At 71.3% G+C, this 20873-nt stretch overlaps 3 protein-coding genes across 3 annotated transcripts; 1 reads left to right on the top strand and 2 right to left on the bottom strand.

Annotated features, from left to right (window-relative positions):
- Positions 1–795: 795 nt before the first annotated feature.
- MEGF8 (multiple EGF like domains 8) lies at positions 796–1977 on the top strand (the record flags this gene model as incomplete). The annotated part of the gene is made up of 1 exon (XM_065419968.1): positions 796–1977. A coding segment is annotated over one exon (1182 nt), but the record flags the coding sequence as incomplete, so codon positions are not given.
- Positions 1978–4648: 2671 nt separating this feature from the next.
- On the bottom strand, positions 4649–6536 carry LOC135892269 (zinc finger and BTB domain-containing protein 12-like). Its single transcript, XM_065419969.1, has 2 exons — positions 6496–6536; positions 4649–5804 (listed from the first exon to the last, which is right to left on the bottom strand). The coding sequence occupies exons 1-2, from the start codon at positions 6534–6536 to the stop codon at positions 4649–4651; spliced, it is 1197 nt and encodes a 398-aa protein (XP_065276041.1).
- Positions 6537–8031: 1495 nt separating this feature from the next.
- On the bottom strand, positions 8032–19076 carry LIPE (lipase E, hormone sensitive type). Its single transcript, XM_065420179.1, has 9 exons — positions 18554–19076; positions 18063–18153; positions 17346–17491; positions 16752–16937; positions 15849–16143; positions 15320–15547; positions 14760–14924; positions 8775–9136; positions 8032–8454 (listed from the first exon to the last, which is right to left on the bottom strand). The coding sequence occupies exons 1-9, from the start codon at positions 19064–19066 to the stop codon at positions 8032–8034; spliced, it is 2409 nt and encodes an 802-aa protein (XP_065276251.1). The 5' UTR covers positions 19067–19076.
- Positions 19077–20873: the final 1797 nt, after the last annotated feature.

The raw sequence follows: 20873 nt of genomic DNA on the forward strand, positions 1-20873 counted from the left end.
GGCGGGGCCTGGGGGCGGGGGCGGGGCCAGCCAGGGCTGCTACAAGTACCAGGTGGGGGCGGGGCCTGGGGCCGGGGGCGGGGCTAGCCAGGGCTGCTACAAGTACCAAGTGGGGGCGGGGCCTGGGGCCGGGGGCGGGGCCAGCCAGGGCTGCTACAAGTACCAGGTGGGGGCGGGGCCTGGGGCCGGGGGCGGGGCTAGCCAGGGCTGCTACAAGTACCAGGTGGGGGCGGGGCGTGGGGGCGGGGCCTGGGGCCGGGGGCGGGGCTAGCCAGGGCTGCTACAAGTACCAGGTGGGAGGGTGGCTGGGGAGCGGGGGCGGGGCCAGCCAGGGCTGCTACAAGTACCAGGTGGGGGCGGGGCCTGGGGCCGGGGGCGGGGCCAGCCAGGGCTGCTACAAGTACCAGGTGGGGGCGGGGCCGGGGAGCGGGGGCGGGGCCAGCCAGGGCTGCTACAAGTACTCTGGGTCAGGTGGGGCTGAGCCAGCGGGAGGGGGTGCTCAGAGGGAGCTGTGTGGGGCAGGGGTGGGGCTGCAGCTGGGGAGAGGGGGAGGGGCACTCAGAGGGAGCCCTGTGGGGCAGGGGTGTGGGGGTGGGAGACCTGTGTGGGGCGGGGGCTGAGCCAGCAGGGGGGGGGGAGGGGGTGCTCAGAGGGAGCCCTGTGGGGCAGGGGTGTGGGGGTGGGAGACCTGTGTGGGGCGGGGGCTGAGCCAGCGGGGGGGGGGAGGGGGTGCTCAGAGGGAGCCGTGTGGGGCAGGGGTGGGGGGGCTGCTCTCACTGACCCCGTCCCCCCCAGTGTGCCAAGTGCCGGGACTCGTTCCATGGGACGCCGGTCGGGGGACTCCAGTGCTACCGGCTCATCTCGGTGGAGCAGGAGTTCTGCTTCGACCCCACCTCGCAGAGCAACTGCTTCCACCAGCCCAACCTGCAGCACCTGGCGCGCGGCCGCACCGTGCTCTTCGGCGTGCAGCCCAAGTTCACCAACGTCGACATCCGCATCACCGTGGACGTCACCTTCGGCGCCGTCGACCTCTTCGTCTCGCCCGCCTACGAAACTTTCGCCGTGGACGTGGACCGGGCCACGGGGGTGCACGGCGTGCGGGTGCTGGCGCCGGGCGGGGCCGAGGGGGGGGCCAACGGCACGGCCCCGCCCCGGCTGCGGGAGGAGCGCCCCCGCGGGCTCATCACCTACCTGACGGTGTGGGAGCCGCAGGCCGTGCTGGTGGTGCGGGGCGTGCGGGACCGGGTGGTGGTGACCTACCCCCATGAGCTGCACGCCCTCAAGTCCAGCCGCTTCTACCTGCTGCTGCTGGGGGTGGGCGCCAGCCCCAACGCCAGCGACTCCCAGGGGCTGCTCTTCTTCCGGCAGGACCAGGCCCACATCGACCTCTTCGTCTTCTTCTCCGTCTTCTTCTCCTGCTTCTTCCTCTTCCTCTCCGCCTGCGTCCTGCTCTGGAAGGCGAAGCAGTTCCTGGACCTGCGGCACGAGCAGCACCGTCAGCTGCAGGAGATGACCAAGATGGCCAGTCGCCCCTTCGCCAAGGTCACCGTCTGCTTCGAGCCGGAGGCCGGGCCCCAGGCCGCCGACCTGGTCTTCCTGCCGGCCCGGCCCCACAAGCCGCCGCCGCTGCCCGCTCCCCCGGCCCTGCCCAGCCGCCTCAAGCCCTACCCCGAGGTCCCCTATTCTGCCCACTTCCGCCGCTCCGAGCCCTTCCTCTCCCACCTGCTGGGCTACTCCTACTGCAGCTTCCGCGTGGGCCCCGTCACGCTGGAGCCCACGGACGACGGCATGGCCGGCGTGGCCACCGTGCTGCTCCAGCTGCCCGGCGGCACCCAGGCCCCCAACCGCACCTGCCTGGGCTCCGCCCTGGTCACCCTGCGCCACAACCTGCAGGACTATTGCAGCGGCAGCCACGGGGCCGGGGGCGCCCGCAAGGGACTGCTGAGCCACGACAACCTCACCAGCATGTCGCTGTGACCTCCCTGCCGGCATGGTGCTGTGACCCGCCAGGTCCCCCCCCCCCCCCGGCATGTCGCTGTGACTTCCCTGCCGGCATGTCACTGTGACCCCCCTGCCGGCATGTCACTGTGACCCGCCAGGACCCCCCCCCCCCGGCATGTCGCTGTGACCTCCCTGCCGGCATGGTGCTGTGACCCCCCTGCCGGCATGTCACTGTGACCCGCCAGGACCCCCCCCCCCCCGGCATGTCGCTGTGACCTCCCTGCCGGCATGGTGCTGTGACCCGCCAGGACACCCCCCCCGCCCCCTCCGGCATGTCGCTGTGACCTCCCTGCCGGCATGTCACTGTGACCCCCCTGCCGGCATGTCACTGTGACCCGCCAGGACACCCCCCCCCCCGGCATGTCGCTGTGACCTCCCTGCGGGCATGGTGCTGTGACCCGCCAGGCCCCCCCCCCCCCGGCATGTCGCTGTGACTTCCCTGCCGGCATGTCACTGTGACCCCCCTGCCGGCATGTCACTGTGACCCGCCAGGACACCCCCCCCCGGCATGTCGCTGTGACCTCCCTGCCGGCATGGTGCTGTGACCCGCCAGGACACCACCCCCCGGCATGTCCCTGTGACCTCCCTGCCGGCATGGTGCTGTGACCTGCCAGGACACCCCCCCGCCCCCTCCGGCATGTCGCTGTGACCTCCCTGCCGGCATGGTGCTGTGACCCGCCAGGACCCCCCCCCCCCCTGGCATGTCGCTGTGACCGGCCAGGACACCCCCCCGCCCCCTCCGGCATGTCGCTGTGACCTCCCTGCTGGCATGGTGCTGTGACCCGCCAGGACCCCCCCCCCCCAGCATGTCGCTGACACCTCCCTGCCGGCATGTCACTGTGACCCGCCAGGACACCCCCCCCCTCCGGCATGTCGCTGTGACCTCCCTGCCGGCATGTCGCTGTGACCCGCCAGGACACCCCCCCCGGCATGTCGCTGTGACCTCCCTGCCGGCACGATGCTGTGACCTCCCTGCCGGCATGTCGCTGTGACCCGCCAGGACACCCCCCCCCCCCCGCATGTCGCTGTGACCCGCCAGGACATCCCCCCCGGCATGTCGCTGTGACCTCCCTGCCGGCATGTCGCTGTGACCCGCCAGGACACCCCCCCCCCCCCCCGCATGTCGCTGTGACCCGCCAGGACATCCCCCCCCCGGCATGTCGCTGTGACCTCCCTGCCGGCATGGTGCTGTGACCGGCCAGGGGCTGCGCCTGGGGCTCAGGTCACAGACGCTCCCCCCCCCCCCCCCCCGCCAGTGTGGACAGACTACCGAGGACATTGGGTTGCAGTGGCTGCCTGGCGCTGACTGGGGGAGGAGGATTCACCTGGACCCCCCCTCCCATGAATGGGGGACTGTGTCCAACCTGCTTTGACCCCCTTCCACGAGAGCCCCCCCCCCCCCGGCTCCAGGGGGCTGACGGGGCCTGGGGGCAGAAGGGGGGGTTTGATCCTACAGTCGTCTGTGTTCAGTTAATTCCTGTATTGAAGGGGGAAGGAGCCCCCCCCCCCAGGTGGGGAATAAAGAGACCAGCCGGCTCTGCCTGCCCCTCGTCTGCGTGTGTGGGGGGTAGATGGGATTGTGCTGCTGTAGCGCCAGTCCCTGCCCCACCCCAGGGGGGCTATGTTGCCGTGTCAGGGGCAGGGTCCCCGTCAAACCAGCCCCACTCTGGGGGCAGGTCCCCGTGTGTGAAATGGCTGAGCCAGGGATTGCACCTGGCTCTGCCCCCTGCCGGGCTCGGGGGGGGGAGGGGATCAGGCACAGGGCCCCCCTCGAATGTCAGTGGCTCTGACACCCAGCTGGATCCGGGGGCCGGGTCCTTCGTGGGCTGGGGGGGGGAGGAGGCTCCAGGCCCAGAGGAGGGGCCCTGGCTGGCTATGGGGGGCAGGAACCAGAGGGGTCAGAGCTGGGCTCCTCCCACCTCCCCCCCGCTCCTGACCTGCAGCCCCTCGCTAGCCCAGCCTGGCCCCACAGTGATGGTGGGTCCCAGCAACCCCCCCCCGCCCCCGGCACACACACAAGGAGCCAGTGTGAAAAGGCAAAACTTTATAGGAATAAAGTGTTTGTGATATTTCCCCGCCCTGAGGACTGGAGCTGGGGGGGGAGGTGCCCCTGGTGCTGGGGGTGAATAAACAGGTTTACAAGAGGGATTCACCCTGGGGCTGCTACCCCTCCTCCTCCCACCCACCCCCAGAGAACCCAGGCGTCCTGGCTTCCAGCCCCCTGCTCTGGATTTCCCCCCCGTCTTTTGGATCCTAGAGAATTTGGGGGTCATAAGAATGAATATTCTCCCCGCCCCCAGCGAATGGTTTGGGCTGAGAGGGTCACCCTCAGCAGAGAATGGGCTAGTCCTCTCCTGGGCAGACCCCCTTCCCCTCAGGAGGGAATGGTCAGGCCCATTAGTCCTGCTCTCTCCCCTCCCCCCACCAGGAGGGAATGGAACAGTCCATAGTATCCCTGTTCCTCCGGGAAGGCTGTGGCTGTGCCAAGCGCCCTGTGAGCCCCCATGGCTCACCCCATGCAGGGGAAGCCGTGGGTCCGTGACCCCTCCCCAGGGGAGGCCGTGGGTCTGTGAGGCCCCGTGGCTCGGTCCGTGGCTCAGTCCGTGGCCCCGTGGCCCCTCCCCAGGGCAGCGGCTCGGCCCCGCGCTCAGTCGCAGGCCCCGGCGATCTCCTCGCTCTCCTCGTGGCTGTTTTGCAAGGTGCTCTTGCCGTGCAGCTCCTTGAGGTGGCGCCGCAGGCCCGGCTTGTGGGTGAAGTGCACGGCGCAGTAGTTGCAGCGGTGGGGTTTGCGGCCGCTGTGCAGGTTGAGGTGGTCCTGCAGCGTGGCGTTCTGCGTGAAGCACTTGCGGCACACGGGGCACTGGAAGGGCTTGAAGCCGGTGTGCACGCGCAGGTGCCGGGTCAGGTTGCTCTTCTGGGAGAAGACCTTGGCGCAGCGCAGGCACAGGAACAGCTTGTGCTCTCGCACGTGGCTCACGAAGCCGCCCAGCTGCGGGAACAGCCCGTCGCAACGTGGGCACCGGTAGGGCCGCTCCAGCTCCGGCGCCTTCCTGCCCGCCCCCAGCCCCGCCGGCCTGTCCTTCCGGGCCGGCTCCAGGTGGCGCCGGCGCAGGGGGCAGCCCCGCCACGGCCCCCCCGGCTGGACGGGGGGTGGGGGGCAGGGGAAGGGGCCCCCCGGCGCCGCCTCGTCCTCGTAGCAGCCCTGCAGGTAGCGGCGGGTGATCTCCACGGCCGAGTTGAGGAGGGGCAGGGAGATCTCCGGGGACGAGGGGCTGCTGCGGGAGCGGCACGCCAGGAAATCCCCGGCCCCCTCCGCCCCGTCCTGCTGCCGCGCGGGCAGGGGGCTGGGGGAGGCCCCCTCCTCCTCCTCCGCCCCCTCCCTCACGCCTGGCGCCGCCTCGGCCTTGGGCACCAGGTAGCGGGAGACGGCCTGGGTGCAGCGCTCCACCACGTGGCCCATCTGCAGGAAGGAGGCGGCCGTCAGGTAGTTGACCAGCTCGGGCAGCGGCACCTCGAGGCTGCCGGTGTAGCAGGAGAGCAGCAGCTGGCGGCCGATCTCGGGGCTCTGCAGGAGCGAGACGGACACCTCGGGCGAGTCGCTGAGCAGGAACTGGTCCCGCAGGAAGGGCGAGCAGGCGGCGAAGACCACGCGGTGCCCCGGCACCCGCAGCTCGTTCACCTGCACCGTCACGTCGCAGAACCGCCGCTGCGCCCGCAGCTGGTCCATGCGCCGCAGCACCCCGTCCCCGTAGCTGGGGAAGCGGAAGTGCAGGCGTTCGCCGGCCGGGGCCATCCTGGCACAGCTGGGGAGAGATGGGGGTCAGACACCCCCCAGCCCAGATCGGGGGATGAGTGGGCGGGGTTTTACGGGGAGGGGCAGAACATTGTTGGGGTGGGGGAGAGGCCGGTTATTATGGGGTGGGGGAGGGGCGGTATTGTGGGGGGAGGGGCGGTATTGTGGGGGGAGGGGGGTTGTTGAGGTGGGTGGGGGAGGGGCACTAGATTCCTCGGGTCTCAGCCCCGCTCTCACCCTGGGAGCCCCCCCCCGTGTTATTCCCGACCCGTCTTTACGCCATTTGCGTAGCCACCTCCAGTCTCGGCGGCGGCCGCTCCTCCACGCCCGCGTACTTCGCGCTCTAAGCACCGCGCTCCGCCGTTTGCGCAGCGGCCCGGCTGTTCTACGCAACGTGCGCAGCCATCCCCGCACCTGTCAGCTGGTCACGTGGCGCCCACTGGCGGCTGCAGCCGGCGCCCCTTACGCCAGTTGCGTAAAGTCAGCGCTTCCTTACGGTGTTTGCGCAGCGCCTTTCCTAACAGCTATTCCCGAACAAGGCTTACGCGCTTGACGTAGCGCAGCGCGCTTCTCCCCGGCGCTACTACGTACTTTGCGTAATCCCTGCCCCTCTCCCCCCCGCGTCCCCGCCCTCACCTGGGCCGCCTCCCGTCCCGGCTCCGGGGCCGCCTCGGCCTCGCCCCGCCCCGCGGGCCGCTCACCGGCCCCGCCCGGCCGCCGCGCGCCGCGCCAGCGCCGCCATCTTGGCCCGTCTGCGGCCGCCGGCCGGACCTTCTTCCCGCGGATCGCTCCGCCGAGCCCCCCGCCGGGCAGGGGCTGCGCGCTCAGAATCCCTGCGAGGGGAGGGGAAATAGTCCCACCCCCAAACAAACCCCATCCCATAATAGTCCCCCTCCCACCCCATAACCCGCTTCTCCCATGATCTGCCCACATCCCATAATAAGCCACCTCATCCCTACCCATAACCTATCCCCCTCACCACAGCCCCCCATCCCCCAGTACATGTCCCAGTTACCCCCTGTAACAACCCCCCACTTCTCCCCCATTCAAACCCCAACCCCTCCACCCCACAACCATGCCAGAGCCCCCCATAGCACCCCCTCATCCCTCCCAGGCCATAGCCCCCCCATATCCCCACAGGGAGCCCCACAACTCCCCAGTAGAAAACCCCACTAATCCCCACACCACATGCCCCAACATCCACTTGAAACCCCCATCTGAAGAAGTGAGGTTCTTACCCACGAAAGCTTATGCTCCCAATACTTCTGTTAGTCTTAAAGGTGCCACAGGACCCTCTGTTGCTTGAAACCCCCAAAATCCCCCTTTAACCCTATAGTCCCCCCCAATGTTCCCTGCCCCACTGGGAAGGGGGGGCTGCCTCACACAGGGGCCCAGCCCCTGTAGGGGGAGGGGGTGGCTCAGAGGGGCAGGGTATGGGGCCTGGCCCCTGTAGGGGGAGGGGGTGGCTCAGAGGGGTAGGGAATGGGGCCTGACCCCTGTAAGGGGGGGAGGGGGTGGCTCAGAGGGGCAGGGTATGGGGCCCGGGGCCTGGCCCCTGTAGGGGGAGGGAGTGGCTCAGAGGGGCAGGGAATGGGGGCCGGCCCAGGCCCTGATCTGACCTGGCAGGACGGATGCTACAATTTGCTCAATATCAAACTGTTTTATTTACAAAACTGAAGGCTGTGGATGGGGGTCCCCGGAGCCCCCCCAGAAGGGAGCGCACCCCCAACCCTTCATTTGGTTCACAGCAGCAGCAGGCAGGGGGGTGAGTCGTTTAGGGGGGCAGATGGGCTGGAGTGCCCCCCCCAGTGCACACAGGGAAAGGAGGGGGGCAGAGAGCTCCCACCCTACCCCCACCCCCAGAGTAGGGGGGTCAGCCCGGCTCCTCTGCCCCACCCCTGGAGTCAGCGTGGGAGGGGGGGCCTGGGGCTGCACCCTCAGCTCAGGCCTGGCCCCTGGGGCGTTCCTTGGAGTGCAGGGGGTCCCGTCCAGAGCAGCGCTGGAGTGTGGGAGCCCAGGACGGGGACGGGAGACACCCCGTTCTCCTCAGGCCACAGGGTACAGACAGCAGCAAACGCCCATCCAGCATAAACCACTACAAACCAGGCCCCGGGGGTGGGGGCTGGGGAGGGGCCCGCCAGGCTTTCGGGGGGACCCCCCCTCCTCCCCCTAACCGGGAGCCACAGAGAGAAAAGCACCAAGGGGCTCCCAGGAAATCCCCGACCACGGCCGGGGGCTCAGGCCCCCACCTCCCTGCCCGCCGGGCCGCCCTGGGGCCCCGGCTCTCGCCTCTGGGGGGTTTCCACTGGGGCCCGACCCCCCTGGCCGGGCGTGGTCTCCAAGGCAGTTGTGGTGGGACTCTTGAGGCTGGGTGTGGCTCGGCCCGTGGCAGCCCCCGAGTGCGGCGTCCGCTCCAGCTTGCGGTGCTTGCGGGGCGAGGGCGGGGCGGTGGGCGGCGTGGGCTCCGGGGGCAGCAGGATCTCACGGATGACGCGGGTGCAGAGTGCGGCCGCCTGGCGGGTCTCACGGCACAGCTGGGACAGGCTCAGGAAGCCGTGCGGCAAGTCCTGCACGATCCGCAGCGTCACCGGTCGGCCCAGCTCCCGCAGCCGCCGGGCGAACATCACCGAGTCGTCCAGCATGGGGTCCAGGGCGCAGGCCTGCGGGGGGGGCAGAGTGGGGGACAAACGTCAATGGGGGCTATCACACTTCCCAGGCCCCTCCCTGTGGGGCGCTCACTGCTATATGGACCAGTGCCCCCTCCCTGTGGGGCTCTCACTGCTATATGGACCAGTGCCCCCCCGTGGGGTTCTCACTCCTATATGGACCAGTGCCCCCTCCCTGTGGGGCTCTCACAGCTATATGGACCAGTACCCATCCCCCGCCCCCCCCCCCCCGTGGGGTTCTCACTGCTATATGGACCAGCCGACCCCCCAGGCTCCCCTGCACAATCTGGCTGGCCGCCCGCCCGGGCTCTCACCACGATATGGACCGGCGGCAGCCCTCGTAGCATGCTGTCCGGGGCCAGCAGGGGCGACATGAAGGGGTTCTTGACCACGGGCGATGCCTCCAGGGTGATGCTGGCGGAGGGCTGGTCCGAGCGCAGCGGCTCAAAGCCATCGGGATACTGCAGCCCCTCGTCCCCGGGAGCCTCCTCCTCCCGCTGCCCCCCACTCAGGAAGAAGCTGGGGGGGCTGCCCTGGGGAGGGGAGGCAGGTGCAGGGGCCAGGGGGGCTGACACCCCGCATGATAGATCCTGGCAGGTCTGGCTCTTGCGGGAGCCCCTGGATTTGACAGCTGAGTCGTCCAGCGCTGCCTCCGAGACGCTCGTCCGCATGGCCTCTGTGAGCCAGGGGAGACGTGAGAGCCAGGGGACCCCCCGAATGATCTAACCTCTCCCCTGCCGGGACTCCCCCCCATCGCCCTCACCTCTCCCCTGCCGGGACTCCCACCCCCATCGCCCTCACCTCTCCCCTGCCGGGAGCCCCCCCTCATCGCCCTCCCCTCTCCCCTGCCGGGACTCCCCCCCATCGCCCTCCCCTCTCCCCTGCCGGGACTCCCACCCCCATCGCCCTCACCTCTCCCCTGCCGGGACTCCCCCCCATCGCCCTCCCCTCTCCCCTGCTGAGAGCCCCATCGCCCTCACCTCTCCCCTGCCGAGACTCCCACCCCCATCGCCCTCCCCTCTCCCCTGCCGGGAGCTCCCCCTCATCGCCCTCCCCTCTCCCCTGCCGGGACTCCCCCCCCATCGCCCTCACCTCTCCCCTGCCAGGAGCTCCCCCTCATCGCCCTCCCCTCTCCCCTGCCGGGACTCCCACCCCCATCGCCCTCCCCTCTCCCCTGCCGGGAGCTCCCCCTCATCGCCCTCCCCTTTCCCCTGCCGGGACTTCCCCTCATCGCCCTCCCCTCTCCCCTGCCGGGAGCTCCCCCTCATCGCCCTCCCCTCTCCCCTGCCGGGACTCCCCCCTCATCGCCCTCACCTCTCCCCTGCCGGGACTCCCCCTCATCGCCCTCCCCTCTCCCCTGCCGGGACTCCCACCCCCATCGCCCTCACCTCTCCCCTGCCGGGACTCCCACCCCCATCGCCCTCCCCTCTCCCCTGCCGGGAGCTCCCCCTCATCGCCCTCACCTCTCCCCTGCCGGGACTCCCCCCCATCGCCCTCCCCTTTCCCCTGCCGGGACTTCCCCTCATCGCCCTCCCCTCTCCCCTGCCGGGACTCCCCCCCATCGCCCTCCCCTCTCCCCTGCCGAGAGCCTCCACTCATCGCCCTCCCCTTTCCCCTGCCGGGACTCCCACCCCCATCGCCCTCCCCTCTCCCCTGCCGGGACTCCCACCCCCATCGCCCTCCCCTCTCCCCTGCCGGGACTCCCACCCCCATCGCCCTCCCCTCTCCCCTGCCGGGACTCCCACCCCCATCGCCCTCCCCTCTCCCCTGCCGGGAGCTCCCCCTCATCGCCCTCACCTCTCCCCTGCCGGGACTCCCACCCCCATCGCCCTCACCTCTCCCCTGCCGGGACTCCCACCCCCATCGCCCTCCCCTCTCCCCTGCCGGGAGCTCCCCCTCATCGCCCTCACCTCTCCCCTGCCGAGAGCCTCCACTCATTGCCCTCCCCTCTCCCCTGCCGGGACTCCCCAAATCGCCCTCACCTCTCCCCTGCCGGGACTCCCCCCCATCGCCCTCACCTCTCCCCTGCCGGGAGCCTCCACTCATTGCCCTCCCCTTTCCCCTGCCGGGACTCCCCCCCATCGCCCTCCCCTCTCCCCTGCCGGGACTCCCCCCCCATCGCCCTCACCTCTCCCCTGCCGAGAGCCTCCACTCATTGCCCTCCCCTTTCCCCTGCCGGGAGCCCCCCCTCATCGCCCTCCCCTCTCCCCTGCCGGGACTCCCACCCCCATCGCCCTCACCTCTCCCCTGCCGGGACTCCCCCCCATCGCCCTCCCCTCTCCCCTGCCGGGACTCCCACCCCCATCGCCCTCACCTCTCCCCTGCCGAGAGCCTCCACTCATTGCCCTCCCCTCTCCCCTGCCGGGACTCCCCAAATCGCCCTCACCTCTCCCCTGCCGGGACTCCCCCCCATCGCCCTCACCTCTCCCCTGCCGGGAGCTCCCCCTCATCGCCCTCACCTCTCCCCTGCCGGGACTCCCCAAATCGCCCTCACCTCTCCCCTGCCGGGACTCCCCCCCATCGCCCTCACCTCTCCCCTGCCGGGAGCTCCCCCTCATCGCCCTCACCTCTCCCCTGCCGGGACTCCCCAAATCGCCCTCACCTCTCCCCTGCCGGGACTCCCCCCCATCGCCCTCACCTCTCCCCTGCCGGGAGCTCCCCCTCATCGCCCTCACCTCTCCCCTGCCGAGAGCCTCCACTCATCGCCCTCCCCTCTCCCCTGCCGGGACTCCCCCTCATCGCCCTCCCCTCTCCCCTGCCGGGAGCCCCCCCTCATCGCCCTCCCCTCTCCCCTGCCGGGAGCTCCCCCTCATCGCCCTCCCCTTTCCCCTGCCGGGACTCCCCCCCATCGCCCTCCCCTCTCCCCTGCCGGGAGCCCCCCCTCATTGCCCTCACCTCTCCCCTGCCGAGAGCCTCCACTCATCGCCCTCCCCTCTCCCCTGCCGGGACTCCCCAAATCGCCCTCACCTCTCCCCTGCCGGGACTCCCCCCCATCGCCCTCACCTCTCCCCTGCCGGGAGCTCCCCCTCATCGCCCTCACCTCTCCCCTGCCGGGACTCCCCAAATCGCCCTCACCTCTCCCCTGCCGGGACTCCCCCCCATCGCCCTCACCTCTCCCCTGCCGGGAGCTCCCCCCCATCGCCCTCCCCTCTCCCCTGCCGAGAGCCTCCACTCATCGCCCTCCCCTCTCCCCTGCCGGGACTCCCCCTCATCGCCCTCCCCTCTCCCCTGCCGGGAGCCCCCCCTCATCGCCCTCCCCTCTCCCCTGCCGGGAGCTCCCCCTCATCGCCCTCCCCTTTCCCCTGCCGGGACTCCCCCCCATCGCCCTCCCCTCTCCCCTGCCGGGAGCCCCCCCTCATCGCCCTCCCCTCTCCCCTGCCGAGAGCCTCCACTCATTGCCCTCCCCTCTCCCCTGCCGGGAGCTCCCCCCCATCGCCCTCCCCTCTCCCCTGCCGGGACTCCCACCCCCATCGCCCTCACCTCTCCCCTGCCGGGACTCCCCCCCATCGCCCTCACCTCTCCCCTGCCGGGACTCCCACCCCCATCGCCCTCCCCTCTCCCCTGCCGGGAGCTCCCCCTCATCGCCCTCACCTCTCCCCTGCCGGGACTCCCACCCCCATCGCCCTCCCCTCTCCCCTGCCGGGACTCCCACCCCCATCGCCCTCCCCTCTCCCCTGCCGGGACTCCCACCCCCATCGCCCTCCCCTCTCCCCTGCCGGGACTCCCCCCCATCGCCCTCCCCTTTCCCCTGCCGGGAGCCCCCCCCCATCGCCCTCCCCTTTCCCCTGCCGGGAGCCCCCCCTCATCGCCCTCCCCTCTCCCCTGCCGGGACTCCCCCCCATCGCCCTCCCCTCTCCCCTGCCGGGAGCCCCCCCTCATCGCCCTCCCCTCTCCCCTGCCGGGACTCCCCCCCATCGCCCTCACCTCTCCCCTGCCGGGACTCCCACCCCCATCGCCCTCCCCTCTCCCCTGCCGGGAGCCCCCCCTCATCGCCCTCCCCTCTCCCCTGCCGGGACTCCCACCCCCATCGCCCTCCCCTCTCCCCTGCCGGGACTCCCACCCCCATCGCCCTCCCCTCTCCCCTGCCGGGAGCCCCCCCTCATCGCCCTCCCCTCTCCCCTGCCGGGACTCCCACCCCCATCGCCCTCACCTCTCCCCTGCCGGGAGCTCCCCCCCATCGCCCTCCCCTCTCCCCTGCCGGGAGCCCCCCCTCATCGCCCTCCCCTGCCGGGAGCTCCCCCTCATCGCCCTCACCTCTCCCCTGCCGGGACTCCCCCCCCATCGCCCTCACCTCTCCCCTGCCGGGACTCCCACCCCCATCGCCCTCACCTCTCCCCTGCCGGGACTCCCACCCCCATCGCCCTCCCCTCTCCCCTGCCGGGACGCCCACCCCCATCGCCCTCCCCTCTCCCCTGCCGGGACTCCCACCCCCATCACCCTCACCTCTCCCCTGCCGGGAGCCCCCCCTCATCGCCTGCAGGGACCCCCCCCATCGTCCTCACCTCTCCCCTGCCAGGACCTTGCCCCCTCCCTTCCAACTGGTGCAGTGTCTGTGCCATGCTGGATTCTGTTCTGTGTGCGCCTGGGTCACCCCACACCTACGTGCCAGGCAGCCCTGCCCTCTGCCAGCCCAGCCGCCCTGCCCCCCTGCCAGGCCGCCCTGCCCCAGTGCCAGGCTGCCCTGCCCCCCGCCTACGTGCCATGCCATCCTGCCCCCCTGCCAGGCCGCCCTGCCCCACACCTATGTGCCATGCCATCCTGCTCCCCTGCCAGGCTGCCCTGCCCCACACCTATGTGCCATATGGTGCCAGGCCGCCCTGCCCCACACCTATGTGCCATGCGGTGCCAGTCCGCCCTGCCCCCCTGCCAGGCCAGCCTGCCCCACACCTATGTGCCATGCGGTGCCAGTCTGCCCTGCTCCCCTGCCAGGCCGCCCTGCCCCACACCTATGTGCCATGCGGTGCCAGTCCGCCCTGCCCCCCTGCCAGGCCGCCCTGCCCCACACCTATGTGCCATGCGGTGCCAGTCTGCCCTGCTCCCCTGCCAGGCCGCCCTGCCCCACACCTATGTGCCATGCGGTGTCAGTCTGCCCTGCCCCACTGCCAGGCCGCCCTGCCCCACACATATGTGCCATACGGTGCCAGTCCGCCCTGCTCCCCTGCCAGGCCGCCCTGCCCCGCACCTATGTGCCATGCGGTGCCAGTCTGCCCTGCTCCACTGCCAGGCTGCTCTGCCCCACACCTATGTGCCATGCGGTGCCAGTCCGCCCTGCTCCCCTGCCAGGCCGCCCTGCCCCACACCTATGTGCCATGCGGTGCCAGTCCGCCCTGCCCCACTGCCAGGCCACCCTGCCCCACACCTATGTGCCATGCAGTGCCAGTCTGCCCTGCTCCACTGCCAGGCTGCCCTGCCCCACACCTATGTGCCATGCGGTGCCAGTCCGCCCTGCTCCCCTGCCAGGCTGCCCTGCCCCACACCTATGTGCCATGCGGTGCCAGTCCGCCCTGCCCCACTGCCAGGCTGCCCTGCCCCACACCTATGTGCCATGCCATCCTGCCCCCCTGCCAGGCCGCCCTGCCCCACACCTATGTGCCATGCGGTGCCAGTCCGCCCTGCCCCCCTGCCAGGCCGCCCTGCCCCACACCTATGTGCCATGCAGTGCCAGTCCGCCCTGCCCCACTGCCAGGCTGCCCTGCCCCACACCTATGTGCCATGCGGTGCCAGTCTGCCCTGCCCCACTGCCAGGCTGCCCTGCCCCACACCTATGTGCCATGCGGTGCCAGTCCGCCCTGCCCCACTGCCAGGCTGCCCTGCCCCACACCTATGTGCCATGCAGTGCCAGTCCGCCCTGCCCCACTGCCAGGCTGCCCTGCCCCACACCTATGTGCCATGCGGTGCCAGTCCGCCCTGCCCCGCTGCCAGGCTGCCCTGCCCCACACCTATGTGCCATGCGGTGCCAGTCCGCCCTGCCCCACTGCCAGGCTGCCCTGCCCCACTGCCAGGCTGCCCTGCCCCACACCTATGTGCCATGCGGTGCCAGGCTCTCCCTGGCTGCCCCTGATGCTGAGGGACAGCACCGTGGAAGCTCCCCCGACCCCTGGAAGGCCCGTGCGGTTAGGGGCTGGCGGGGCAGTCCTACCAGCGGGTGGGTTAGTGAGGGTGGGGATCCTGGCTGCCAGGAGACGCACCAGGGGCAGCAGCAGGAGCGGGAGGGGGGGGCTGGCACCAGACATGCCCTGTGGAGACAAGGGGCAGGTGAGAGGGGGCGGGCAGGGGTGGGGGCCCCACCCAGCTCTTACCTGCGCCAGCCCCGTTGCTGCGCCCCGGGCCGTCCAGCAGCGCCCCCAGCCAGGCCGAGGCACTCTGCCGCAGATCCTGCAACAGCAGCGCCGTGTCCCGCCGCACCATGTTCACCGGGCCCAGCTTCTCCAGCCCGGGGGGCTCCCCCTCCGCCGGCTCCGTGCCTGGGGGCAGGGACAGAGAGCACCGGGGTCCCCCTGCACCCCACCAGCCCCCCCTCCCCGCTCCCCCTCCGCCGGCTCCGTGCCTGGGGGGCAGGGACAGAGAGCACCGGGGTCCCCCTGCACCCTACCAGCCCCCCCTCCCCGCTCGCCCTCCGCCGGCTCCGTGCCTGGGGGGCAGGGACAGAGAGCACCGGGGTCCCCCTGCACCTCACCAGCCCTCCCTCCCTGCTCACCCTCCACTGGCTCTGTGTCGGGGGGGGGCGGGGGAGAGAGCACCAGGGTCCCTGCTCTTCGCCCCCAAACCCATCAGCTCCCTGCTTTTGCCCACCCGTCTCCCCATCTTTGCCCCCTGCCCCCTCTCCCATCCTGCCCCTCTCCATAGGACCCCCCCGTACCGGCGTAGGCGCTGAGGCACTTGCAGAGCACGCTGAGGGGCAGCAGGGGGTCGAGCAGGGTAAGCAGGCGGGAGGGCGAGGCCGCGGCCCGCACCAGGGTGACGGGATAGGCCGCCATGATGCCGTCGGGCAGCTGGATGCCGAAGGCGGCCGCCCGCATGGTCACAGTGAGGCAGAGGTTCCCGCCGGCGCTGTCCCCGGCCAGGCAGACCCGCTGCGCCGTGGAGCCTGCGGGGAGACGGGGTGAGTGGGGGGGGCATCAGGGAACCCGGGGGAGGCCACCAGGGGTGGGGACTCTGTTCATGTCCCACACTCTCCAGCCCCTGCCCGTCCCACCCAGCGAACAGTGTGAGGGTGCTGCCCCCCCATGTGCCCATCACACCCAACAGGGGTGCTGGGGTCCCCCCGTCCCATCCCGTCTCACCCAGCAGGGGGTGCGGGGTCCCTGGGCTCACCCAGCATGTGGTGCTGGGGTCCCCCCGTCCCATCCCGTCTCACCCAGCAGGGGGTGCGGGGTCCCTGGGCTCACCCAGCAGGCGGCAGTGGCGCAAGGCCCAGCAGTAGGCGTAGAAACACTCCTCCAGGGCGCGGGGGAAGGGGGCCTCGGGCGCCAGGGCGTAGTCGACGGAGAGCACAGGGGCACCAAGCTCCTGCGCCCAGCCCCGCAGGTACGGCTCGTGTGACTTCGACGTCTGCGCCACGAACCCGCCGCCGTGGAAGTGAACCAGCAGGAGGGGCGAGGGGGGCGCGGGCGCTGCCTTGCGCCACAGCTCCAGCCCCAGTGGGCCCTCGGCCGGGGCCAGCGCGGAGAGTGCCGCGCTGTCCTGGGGAGAGCAGGAGGGACGGTGTGAGGGACCCCCCGTCTGTCCTCCCCCCCAGCACACCCTGCCAGGGGCCCCCCGACTGTCCGTCCCCCCGCCGCACACCCTGCCAGGGGACCCCCGCTGCCCGTACCCCCCGCCCTCCCGCACACCCTGCCAGGGGCCCCCCGCTGCCCGTACCCCCCGCCCTCCCGCACACCCTGCCAGGGGCCCCCCGACTGTCCGTCCCCCCGCCGCACACCCTGCCAGGGGACCCCCGCTGCCCGTACCCCCCACCCTCCCGCACACCCTGCCAGGGACCCCCCTGACTGTCTCCCCCGCCCCTTGCACATCCTGCCAGGGACCCCCTGCCATCCCCCAATGTGTGCCCCGCCCAGGACACCCCCAGCAATCCCGTCCCATCCCATCTCACCCAGCAGGGGGTGCTGGTTTCCCCTGCCCATCTCCCCCATGCACGCCCTGCCTGGAACCCACCACTTCACCCGGTCCCCGTAGCCCTCCCTGGAATTCCCCCAGGACCCAACTCCCCAGTCCTGCCGGGACACGACCTGGTTCTGCTCACTCCCCTCCCCCTCCCAGAGCTCCCAGCCCCCCACCCACCAGCCCCTCACCTGCCCCTCACGCAGCTCGTGGGAGATGAGGCGCATGTGGACGGGCCCAGGGCCGGTGTGTGCCACAGGGGGGCTGATGGTGATGCTCAGCGAGGGGTCGGCAGCCAGCGGCAGCTCGAAGGGCTCGGGGGGCACCGTCAGCGCCCGGATCACCCGCACTGGCGTGGACGCCATGCTGGCCACGGACTGCGGGGGAGGGGGAGGGTGAGAGGGGCCCCCAGGCAGGTTCTACCCTGCACTCCCACCCCGACCCCTGCCCCACAGTGCCTTGCACCGGGCACTGCTCCCACCCCCCTGCCCCACAGCACCCTGCGCTGGGCCCCGCTCCCACCCCCATGCCCCACAGCGCCCTGCTCCTATCCCGACCCCAGCCCCACAGCGGCCTGCTCCAGGCCCCGCTCCCAGCCCCCACTCCAGCCCCCCTGCACCCTGCGCCAGGCACCACTCCAAACCCCTGCCCCCACCCCACAGTGCCCTGCACCAGGCACCACTCCAAACCCCTGCCCCCACCCCACAGTGCCCTGCGCCAGGTCCCGCTCCTACCCCAGCCCCAGCCCCACAGCGCCCTATGCCGGGGACAGCCCCCGCACTCACAGCCAGCAGCTCGGTCTCCGTCAGGTTCCAGAAGCTCTTCCAGAAATGCACGTCGAGGTTCTGTGTGATCCTCTCGAACTCAGCTCCCCGCAGCTCCGGGTCGATGGCGAACTTCCCCGACGTGAACAGCGAGCCGGCCGCCATGCCTGGGGGGACGGGAGATCAGGGGTGGGGTGCTGCCCCCCGGTCCTGCCCCCCTGCCCTGTGGGGCTCCCACAGCCCCCGCCTGCCCCCCCCGGCAGTGCTCCCTCACGCTGCCCCCCGGCAGTGCTCCCTCATGGTGCCCCCCAGCCCTGTGGGGCTCCCACGGCCCCCGCCTGCCCCCCCCGGCAGTGCTCCCTCACGCTGCCCCCCGGCCCTGCCCCCCCCCCCCCCGGCAGTGCTCCCTTACCCCCCCAAGCTTCCTCCACAGCGAGGCTCTATAGGCAGCCAGGCACGGGGCCCAGCCCCCAATGGGCAGGGCAGGGGCAAAGCAGTGCATTGTGGGTAGCAGGCAGGCCGGACGGGTTCCCTGGGCGGCAGGCTGGGCTGAGTGGGCCCAGAAGGGAATTGTGGGTTCAGCCAGCCCGTGGCTGCAGTGCATCATGGGAGCAGAATCCCACCCCAGGGGCCGCAGTGCATTGTGGGAGAAGCCCCCCTCCCCAGGGCTGCAGTGCATCGTGGGAGCAGAAGCCCCCCCACAGCAGTGCCCCCCCACCCGCCAGGCACCCCACTCACTGAGGCCGGAGTCGTGGCGTCTGTAGTTCTCTCCGAAGGAGACCAGGCTGATGGCGATGGTCTGGAGGAAGGGCCGGATGGAGGGGGCAAACTGCAGGGCAAAGGGCAAAGGTCACCGTTCTGCACCCCCAGACCAGGTCGGAGGCTCTGAGGGACACCCCTGCCCGGGTGCTGCGCAGGGAGCACCCTGGGGGCATGATGCCGGCTCACCCTCCCCATGGGTGTTCGGGAGAGGGGGGGGGCAGAGTGACGGGCGTGGCCGGGGCGTGGGGGGGGGGGTGAGCAATTGCGGGGCCATGGAGGGGGGCCCTGCACCCAGGCCAGCAGGGCCCAGAGCGAGGGGCACAGCAGAATCCCTGAGCATGTCTGGCTGCCAGGGACTCAGATGCGTTTCCTTCTGCCCCGGGTCGCCCCTCCCCGACTCGCCGCTCCCCCTAAATCCCCCTCCGCCCGGCCCCCTCCCTTCCTGCCCCCCCCAGCCTGGCCCCCACCTGGAAGCCCAGGCAGCGCCCGTAGAAGCAGCCCTTGTGCAGGGTGCCGTACTCCCGCAGCACCAACTCGGTCAGGCCACGCTCCTCGTGGTGGAAGAGGCAGCCGGGGCGGTTGTGGGTCAGCAGGCGCTGCGCCAGGTACAGCAGGGCCCGCAGCTGGCTCAGGGCGGCGCAATAGGCCTCCAGCTCGGCCGCGTTGTGGCCCGTGCGGAAGAAGATGCTGCGGCGGTTGGCGGCCACGTAACGGCTCTTGTGCAGGACGTGGGCCAGGCAGCAGCGCGTCGTCTGCGCCAGGCTGCGGTACCCGTTGGCCGGCGTGGCCTCGTCCAGGTCGAAGACGTGGTAGACGCTGGCGAAGTGGCGCAGAATCGGCTCCAGGCGGCGGGCGTGCTCCCCGATGGCCGTGAAGGCCGCCACGAACCGGCGCCCCGTCTCCGAGGCGCTCTGCCGGAAGAAGGCCACGTTGTCCTCGGCCACCAAGTGCAGGGCCTGGAATAGGGGCCGGGAGTCCATGGCGCGGGGCCTGCGGGGAGATGGGGTTAGTTGGGTGACTTGGGAGGGGGGCTTGCAATGGGAGAGACGGGGGGTATGGTGGAGTAAGTACCCCCACACTCACCCCTCCCAGTGCCCCAGCTGGGCCCCCCATACCTAAAACCCCCAGCCAGCCCCCAGTATTCAGCCCCAGTTAGGGCTCCCCCATATCACCCCAGGTATTTACCCCCCACATCCTAGCCAGGACCCCTTGTACTTACTCCCTGAGAACCCCGCCAAAGCTCCCCCATAGTCACCCCCAGCACCGCAGCTGGGACCCGCTTTGCACTCATCCCTCAGCATCCCCCCAGAGCAACCCCGCCCTGTGCTCATCCCCCCAGCCGGGACCCCAGCCCCCCACACACATCCCCACTCACCCTCAACCCCCTGTGCTCAACCCCCCAGCGCCCCAGCCAGGACCCCAGCCCCGTACTCACCCCCCAGCCAGACCCCCCACACCCACTTACCCTCGTCCTCCCAGTGCCCCAGCCCCGTACTCACCCCCCCTCCCCCACACACTCCCACTCATCCTCAACCCCCTCTGCTCATCCCCCCAGCCGGGACCCCAGCCCCCCACACACATCCCCACTCACCCTCAACCCCCTCTGCTCATCCCCCAGCGCCCCAGCCGGGACCCCAGCCCCGTACTCACCCCCCAGCCAGACCCCCCACACCCACTTACCCTCATCCTCCCAGTGCCCCAGCCGGGGCCCCAGCCCCGTACTCACCCCCCCACACACACACACACCCACTCATCCTCAACCCCCTCTGCTCATCCCCCAGCTGGGACCCCAGCCCTGTGCTCATCCCCCAGCCAGACCCCCCACACCCACTTACCCTCGTCCTCCCAGTGCCCCAGCCGGGGCCCCAGCCCCGTACTCACCGCCCCCCCACACACACACACTCATCCTCAACCCCCTCTGCTCATCCCCCAGCGCCCCAGCCGGGACCCCAGCCCCGTACTCACCCCCCAGCCAGACCCCGCACACCCACTTACCCTCATCCTCCCAGTGCCCCAGCCGGGGCCCCAGCCCCGTACTCACCCCCCCCCACACACACCCCCACTCATCCTCAACCCCCTCTGCTCATCCCCCAGCGCCCCAGCCGGGACCCCAGCCCCGTACTCACCCCCCAGCCAGACCCCCCACACCCACTTACCCTCGTCCTCCCAGTGCCCCAGCCGGGGCCCCAGCCCCGTACTCACCCCCCACCCACACCCCCCCCCCCACTCATCCTCAACCCCCTCTGCTCATCCCCCAGCGCCCCAGCCGGGACCCCAGCCCCGTACTCACCCCCCAGCCAGACCCCCCACACCCACTTACCCTCGTCCTCCCAGTGCCCCAGCCGGGGCCCCAGCTCCGTACTCACCCCCCCCACACACACCCACACCCACTCATCCTCAACCCCCTCTGCTCATCCCCCAGCGCCCCAGCCGGGACCCCAGCCCCGTACTCACCCCCCAGCCAGACCCCCCACACCCACTTACCCTCGTCCTCCCAGTGCCCCAGCCCCGTACTCACCCCCCCCACACACACACCCCCACTCATCCTCAACCCCCTCTGCTCATCCCCCAGCGCCCCAGCCGGGACCCCAGCCCCCCCTCACCCTCAGCCGGTGCGGTGCCTGCTCCCCTGGCCGTGGCAGAGCCAGTTCCCTGCAGCTCTTTAAAGCCCAGCTGGGAGCCGGCTCCACCCCCGGGGAGGGGTTGAGTCCATGGAAGGGAGGGGGCGAGAGGCACTGACAGGGAGTGGGGGCTGGTGGTTAGAGCGGGGGGGCCGGGAGCCAGGAC

The sequence above is a fragment of the Emys orbicularis genome, chromosome 20 (genome assembly GCF_028017835.1).
Source record: "Emys orbicularis isolate rEmyOrb1 chromosome 20, rEmyOrb1.hap1, whole genome shotgun sequence".
Classification (NCBI taxonomy): domain Eukaryota; kingdom Metazoa; phylum Chordata; order Testudines; family Emydidae; genus Emys; species Emys orbicularis.